At 35.2% G+C, this 8,629-nt stretch overlaps 1 protein-coding gene across 1 annotated transcript in view; it reads left to right on the forward strand.

The window, feature by feature from the left end:
• CSN4 (COP9 signalosome subunit 4) overlaps positions 1–7,310 on the forward strand; it is a 43,817-nt gene extending 36,507 nt beyond the window's left edge. The window contains exons 8-9 of the mRNA XM_081759731.1: positions 3,557–3,757; positions 6,634–7,310. Coding sequence (XP_081615857.1) covers positions 3,557–3,757; positions 6,634–6,767 — 335 coding nt within the window. The 3' untranslated portion in view covers positions 6,768–7,310. The remainder of the gene's footprint in view (positions 1–3,556; positions 3,758–6,633) is intronic.
• Positions 7,311–8,629: the final 1,319 nt, after the last annotated feature.

The raw sequence follows: 8,629 nt of genomic DNA on the forward strand, positions 1-8,629 counted from the left end.
GTACAATCACTTACCTCTGTTTCTTTTGTGGCTCCATCTCTGGATCACCCTCGGCCTCAATAATCTCCTCCAGTGACTGCTGTCTTGATGTTTCCTGTATAACACCAACGTGTCGTGATCTTAAATGGTACCACAAGCCAGTCGTTGAATTTCGATTGTGGATAATACTTCGACAGTAATTGCATTTTGAAGAAACACCACCCTTTTCACGAGTGAAATGTTCCCATATATTCGACTTTCCCATTGTAAATACTTCCCGAAAATATCTCTTCTTGCAGTTCTCTTATATAGTTCGAAACAAGCTCTGCGTTGGTGATTGATATAATGAATGTTGGTTGGGTATTCCTCATAACGAACTAATGCTTCTCCCACTAGGCCAATAAACATATCAGAAGTGGTGATATCGTAGGACACGTGTCTTTTCTCTAAACAACAATCGTTTATTGTTACCAAAATATGCAGTCACAGCGAATATGAAATCACGTACCGTATCAGCAAAGGCGAGTACGAGATAGCTAGCTAAAAGCAGTCTCAAATAGCTATTACGATTAGAACACGCCGCATCAGCGAAATAAGATACTATTCAATTTCAGTGCAGGAGTAAAGCTTATCTGTATGTAATGATGCGTTTCTTTCCTTTTGTTTATAACTTCAATCAAACCAGGCAGGGAAGGAAATGTTGCTCTTTCGCAACTTCAAATTTCTCTTCAGTTTCGTTTCGTCCCTTCGTGTTCCATCTCCAAACTTTGTCCTTCTGTTTCGATTTTTTTTTCGTTTTTCGAAAAATTTTTCGTTTTCGAAAAAGTATTTTTCGAAAAAATGTGGCCATCCCTATCACCAGATCAAAATCATACCCACAAAGAAATTAAATGTCGACTAAAATCAGGAAATCCGTGTTATTATTCAGTTCAAAATATTTTGTCGTCGCGAATTCTGTCAAAGAATTTAAAGCACAAAATATATAAAATGATAATCATGCCTGTTATGCTCTATGGTTGTGAAACATGGTCGCTTACGCTGAGGGAAGAACGCAGACTGAAATTATTTGAGAATAAAATTCTGAAACGAATATTTGGACCCAAGAGGAATGGGAATGGGGAATGGCGGAAACTTCATAAGGAGGAACTATATAATTTATACGGTTTACCAAACATCGTTAGAGTCATCAAGTCTAGGAGGCTCAGGTGGGCAGGTCATGTAGCCAGAATGGAAGAAAGTAGGAACGCTTTCAAAGTTTTAACTAGAAGTCCAATGGGGAAACGTCCATTAGGAAAACCTAGGCGCAGATGGGAGGACAATATTAAGATGGATCTAGCAGAAATAGGAATACAAAGTAGAAATTGTATTGAATTGGATAAGGACAGAAGTCAATTGAGAGCTTTTGTGGCCATAGAGAAAGAGAGAGAGAGAATACATTTAAGTTAAGCACAACTACACAACAAACATGAGTGAGTGGTTAGCTTTCGCGCTTCTATCGTGAAGTCCGGGTTTCAGCCTCGCATTCGACCATTTTGACAAAAGTTTTTCTTAATTCCATCTGTGAATGTAGAGATAGTACGTGTACTGTGAGTCCTAACCGACTTCTTTCTAAACGTTTTTAAATCTGTTATTAGTAATTACCAGGAGTGATAGATTTGCGAAGAGGGTTAGGGCGGGGATGTCTTTCGGATTGAAGCCTCTACCCCAAAATTACGGAATTTCTAAAACAAACTAAATATTAGTTTTGCCTTTACTCATAAATTTCAAGCTGTCCTTAAATAAAAAATTAAGAATTTTTAGAAAAACTAAGCATTAATACGAAAAGCCCCTCCCGAAATACTTTTCTAAATCCGCCACTGATTATCAGTATAAAATGCTCTTCAAGGTTTTATCTGGAAGATTATAGCTGAATATACAAACGAAACGAAATATTTGTTATGCCTGTACTCATAAACTTAAGCTCCTCTTAAATAAAAGTCAGTCATTTTTAGAAAAATCAAACATTCAGAAAAAACCCTCCCAAATATTCTTCTAAATCCCATGCTGATTATTTCTATCAAATGGTATTCAAGGTTGTGTCCGGAAGATTATTGTTAAATCATTGCACAACTACAGTATAACGGAAATGTGGAAGTACGCTCTGACAGATATATTGAAAAACGTACGCTCTGATGTATATTGAAAAACATAAGTTTAATTATGTGCTAGAAGCTAGAGTACTAAGCTCTAAGAAGTGAAACACGGATGACTAAAAAGAAATGATCTAGAGAAGAAAAAATGTCGATAATTTAGAAGTTAAAATAAAGTTAAATAGCTTCTAAAATTGCCCTCAAATACTACGTACTTTGTTTACTTTAATTCATAAACCATTTGCTGTATCCATCATGATGATGAATTCCAGTGCAAAATATGGCATTTAGGTCATGGAATCTTGTTTAACTTTAGAGTATAGTATAAGAAAGCTATTTAAATAGAAAAATTATGAAAATGAAAAAAGCCAAAATTGCCAAAATTCTCGTTTTTTTTTTTTTTTTAAAGCCGGCTTTTTATGTGCAAAAAACCATCGATTCAAAAAAGCCGGCTTTTTTGTATCTCTATTATAAAGAGCGACTCTCATTTTAAAGACTAATAAAAAAAAAAGTATTCCAAATAGACGCCAATCCAACCAAATAATAATTAACTACTTTTTTCTGTTGGTCAAATGAAATGTGCGATACTTGACATTCTCGTGCAACAAAGATAAGTTTCAAATTTCTTCATCAAGGTCAATATTGCGTCCCTCTTAGTAGGAATATGCACTCAGTATTCCTTCTGGAACCCTCTTTGAGTAGTAACGATGGAGTTCTACAGTCAGTCATACGCTGGTGCAATATGTGCAGCATTTTGATTAACTTTTTCACTTAAAAAAATGAGGTATAACAATAATTAATGAAACATTTGAACAACAACAATGAATAAGAGGGAGTAGTGGTTCTGTGGTGGACAAATACCATGTACGCAAGTTTTGTAAGGTTTCCCTATTTCCTCCCCCTTTCTTTCTTCCACCATTTCGTCCATTATCGTCACCACCACAGAACATTTGTCCTTTAGTATTGGAGCGTATTCGTTTGATGTTAAGCTAAAAGGTAAAACCAAAACTTCCAAGATATCACTCGGCACACAGCAACAGATAGATCGAAGACTGTACCTGTACCAGATGTAAATCATAATCAAAATAAATAAATGATGGTAGTGACATCTCTTGAATATTAACAAAACTCCAAGTTCTTCGCGTTGTTTGTAGAGAACGCATCTGAAAAGGCGCAATACATACAAGTTACAGATATGGTTTTCAATAAAACCGTTTTATATGAGTTTTTTATGAGCTTATGTGAGTTTTTATATGAGTTCTTTAGGAGAAGTCTACTTTAACCATTCTTTCAATAGTCAAATGATTATAATTTAATGGTTGTATAAGACAAGGAATCGTATTATGTTATTTTTCAAAGAGAGATGGGTGATAGATCATTAATAAAATAAATTGAAATGAAACTTGTTTTATTGTATGTGGATGATTAAAAGATAAAATATTTTTCAGGTTCCACCATCTTAGATCGTGCTGTGATAGAACATAACTTACTTTCTGCGAGTAAACTGTACAATAACATAACGTTTGAAGAGCTTGGTGCGCTCTTGGAAATTCCTCCGGCCAAAGCAGAGAAGATAGCCAGTCAGATGATCACAGAAGGAAGAATGAACGGCTACATTGATCAAATAGATTCGATCGTACACTTTGAAAGTAAGTACCATTTCAACAATACAAATTTTAATATGCTTCGAAGAAAATTCAATGAAGGGAAAAATTATGTACTGTGAATAACAAGTATAAAATTACCTGAATAGTTAATATAATGGGGTTAAAACTCATTTTCTCATTATAAGGAAATTTTGTTGAAAGATGGATATTATTGGCGAATTATTATTGTTAGTCCGAGGATTCAGGAAAATTGAGAACCATTTTAGTTAATAGTAATTAAGTAACTGGGTTTTAATTCACATGGTCCAATTCTGTTCGTGTGACTTAAACTTTTGTTGTTTATCAGTTTTACGTCATGAGGCTAAATAATGTTTGGTTGGAATAGAACAGCAAGTGCTCGAACTTTGACCATAATTCGCCATTTTTGCTAACACATCAAGAAAGATTGTTACGATGCTTTAATATTTCTTTCTCTGAACGACATGTTTTTCGAGATGTTAAACAAAGTTAATCTTAGAATTGTCATACTGGTAAAGTTTCAATAGGTTAAAATTATGTATTTGCCAGAACTATGTATTTGTTATTACGTATTGATACCAATGTCTATCCATGTTCTTTACACTCCAGTACGGTTTGCTGGTACTCCGTAACAAATTGTAAACAGCAGTATGATCTTTATACGAATTGAAAACTGTCTACGTAATCGAATGTAATACTAACCTCAACAGTTTATCAAAGTAAAACCTTTTGAAAAAGTCAAATGTTCAACCAGTTGTTACCTTTTCCCTGTTTGTTCTAAATAACGTCGTATCATTATTTCGAATATGTGCATGTGTTATTACTGTTATGGGGACCTCCAAAATTTAAATGTTTGTAACACTGAATTATAAATGGAGTATTGCAAGTTTTTGTTTAATATGAAGATTTGAAACATGTACAGGGTGTCTATCGGTCACGAATGTCAAGAAAAAGTCACGAGATCAGAAAACGGTCGTGGAAGTCACGAAATTTAGCTTGTGGGTCTTACCTGCAAAAGTAAGTACAGATTAGAAAATTTTGTTCTATAAAACGTCAAAATTCACCACCAAAAATGTCTAGGTCGGCTTTAGACACTACCAAATGACAAGCAAAGTACGTTTCTATCGCATGAATGAAAATTCGGCCTAATTCGCACCCAGATTCGCTCTTGAAAATGTTAGGAAATTTTATGATTTGGTAAAGAAAAAGTCACGAAATTTCATTGTGGAATTTTAGTAGACACTGTGATGTAGTAATTTGATGTAGTATCACTTGAAAAGAAAAAGCTTTAAGTTGGGCTAGCAACACTATTTGTGGTATCGTAGAGTATGTCAAACGATTTTCTTCTATTGATATTTGCATCATTCCTAATTTCAGCGATGTGAAAGTGAAATGAAATTGACGCCCCCTAGAATATGCCTCAAATCTGTCCACCTCTCAATGTTGAAAACAACTCTGCTCCTTTCATCCTTCCAGTATTGTTTTTCAACTTAATAAATATTTTGAACATCGCTTAAAAAAAGATTATGGGCGGAACGGTCTTACCCATACCCCCAATTTTGAAGACAGATTTGCACCTATGACAATGATTCAAAGTTGAAGAAATAAAAAAAAAATATATTCTAACCTCACTATTGTTATCTTAAAAGCAATGTTATTTTTATAACAAAATATAAGGAGATAGAGATTAACGAATGCCACTTTGTCTTCTGCAGATATAGCATTGACAGTGGCGTCAATAACGCCTCTACAACGGAGAAAACCTCGACTTTATGCCCCCTTCAAGTGATTGGTTTCATACTATGCTTATTAGCGTACTAGCAGCCCGAAAGTCAGGGAAAATCTTGCAAGAGGGTGGGGGGAAGCCAGTTTCATCGCCACTTAACACTACGAACCGGTTTTCTGTACCTCACCTATTTATTTAGCCACGAGCCACCTCTGTGATCGTATAAGGCAAAAACTGTAATAGATAGAGAAAAGTAGTTATCTGTAACTAATTAAGCGTCCCAAAAATATATTTTATCTCCATTCTAATCTCTCTACTAAAACCAGAAATGGTGTATATCTACTTCCATCTATGATTTCAATAACTGAAAAATATCACCCTATACAGATCAAACTCCTTCACCTGGTGTACACGTGACACTGCTAGTTGTATTGAAATGCATATGTTGTTTCGGATGAATACGGTAGGAATAGGTGCGTAGTTAACACCCCATTGTCTTTATTTCTAGTGATGGTTGTCTTCCTACATAAAAGACTTAAGCTCATGCTATTTGATGTTCAGTAATTATAATTTAGTCTTCTTCCACACACATCCGATCAAGTGGTGCATATGATGCGTAGAGTTGTAACATGTCGTAGCTGCCTTGTGACTAAATTGTTAGGGTACGCTTGCCTTGATGCGGAGAACGTGCGTATGATTCCTTGGTGGAAATATGTTTGGTTCGGCTTCCATTTTAGATACATGTCCAACCTCTATTTAAAAAAAATCAATATACGTAATGTCCCCGTAAAATCAGTCCGTCTGTTTCGCATGAATACACTCCTTGTGGCAATTATAAATGACAGTAAATTGTCTATAGCAATTTATACTTGCAATGTCACGAGACTGAATCATTTGTTGCACAAATGCAGCAACAATGCGTGAGATTAGAGAAAAAGTACATTTTGAAGGAGTCGGGCCGGTTTTTACATGGGACATCCCGTATAAGGAATATGCAATTATTGAATAGTGCTGCATAAATGAACAAAAAAGAAAAAGGAAAGTGCGAAAACGGAAAATGAAAGTGTTTTATCTATAATCATTACTAATTTAACAGTAGTTGTGTTATGATACTTTTACTATATAGTAAGTTTTATTTTTGTACAGGAAGAGGTAATTTTTGTATTATTTTCAGCACGAGAAATTCTTCCTACGTGGGATAAACAGATCCAGTCCCTCTGTTACCAAGTAAATCAGATCATTGAGAAGATCTCCAACACAGAACCAGATTGGATGGCGAAAGCTATGGAAGAGCAAATGGTTCATTAAAAGAAATCTAAAATACGATAATTTATGTGTGATAAAAAGTAAAATGTATATAAGAAATCTCGAAGCGAACATAGTACGTCCTTATGTCTACCTTTTCGGACTTAATGCTTCACAAAAGTTATAGAAGATGTTTCATTCATGACTAATTAGAATATGGCAATCATATGTATACCTACGTACATTTGGAAAACAAATTGCATTCCAGGTAAAAGTTGAATAATACAAAGAGGTAATGTTGAATTGTGTTAGGATTGGAACAAGTGTGTATATGCAACTGTATAACAACTTTGAATATCCGTAGTTTTCTATCATTTTAAGAATGTAAGTGAATTAATTTGGACTTGGAAGTCGGGGAAATCTAAATATACCTAGGTGAAAAGGGAAAGAAAGTGTACTATATCAAGTCATGAAGAAATATCTCTTAATTTTGTATTAAAATGACCATTTCTGCTGTAAATGTGTTTACAAGCCAAAGCAACTTTCTCTTTTTAATTCTTATTTGCAGGCTCAAATTGCGAGTTGAATAAAAATTTTGAAAGACTATATTCCGTTATCATTTTGTTTCTGTTTCTAGAATTCATATGCGAAGATGATTTTCAAAAATGTGTTGTCGTTAGTGATGGAATTACATTTGTATTTCTCCGACTGGAACTGAATGTTAACTCTGTGCAAGTACATATCCATATTAAATAATTATGCACTAAATGTATTTGTTTACGTGCTTACTTTGTCTGACACTCTAACTACATATTTTTAAATATTTATTGTAAAGTGTTTGAATAGACCATAAGATATCTTTTGTTTGTTCTAAACTTAGTGCTCTTTATGTGGTAACATATCAATTACTTTCGGGCCAGCATTTTGAAATAATGTTCAGGCCAGTTGTATATGAAAAATATTTTGTTTCTTGAAAATGAATTGTTTTGCCCGGGATACAACAATTAAAAATTTTCTTATGTTATAATGGCAAAAGATCGCTGAAATTTACCATTCATTTGTCATTAAAATAGATGTTCTAAAATGTCCAAAATTTCCACGGATTTTTACCCCCAACCACTGCGTCTCGAGTAGAAACTTACGATGACTTACCTTATTGGTATGATGTCAAGACTTTTCCATCCTTTACAAATGAGCAGTTGAGCTACAGTATCTTGAATTCCATAATGTAAACAATGTGTGTGGCGTCTTTGTTCTTCTGAGCTGAGATACATGTCTTTTTAACAGACTTTTAAAAAACAAGGTGGTTCTTAATTATATACAGGGGATTGACCAAAGAATCTAAAAACACTTCATACAGGACACGTAAGTTTGGCCCTCCACTGTACAACACGTGTTGCGGTTGCCGATCGTTTTTTGTTTTCAATCTCATGTGGACCTTCCTCTTCCGTCAGCAGTAATCAGTTCACCTGTGTGTCGTGGTGTGGAAGTGGTGCGGTAAAATGGGCGACCTGACAGACTTCCAAAGAGGTATGATCGTTGGTGCCCGTCTGGTTGGAGCTTCAGTGGCAACAGTGGCGAACATTGTGGGGGTATCGAAAGGCAATGTGTCCAATGCCACGAGGGCATACACAATTCATGGGCAAACGACGTCTACAAAGCACAACAGTGGTCGAAAGACAATCTTGTCAGATAGGGACCGGAGGGCATTAAAACGGATTGTAGCAGCTAAAAAGAAGACTACTGCAATGAAAATTACGTCTGAACTCAATTCCGGCCTACTGAACCCAGTTTCATCGAAAACGGTGCGACGAGGAACTTCATAAAATGAAAATTCATGGCAGGGCCGTTATCGGCAAATCCGTGGTCACAACAGTAAATGCGAAGAGGCGTATCCAGTGGTGCAAGGACCACAAGGCATGGAC

This window comes from Thermobia domestica, chromosome 5, assembly GCF_964235325.1.
Source record: "Thermobia domestica chromosome 5, izTheDome1.hap1.1, whole genome shotgun sequence".
In the NCBI taxonomy this organism is placed as follows: Eukaryota; Metazoa; Arthropoda; class Insecta; order Zygentoma; family Lepismatidae; genus Thermobia; species Thermobia domestica.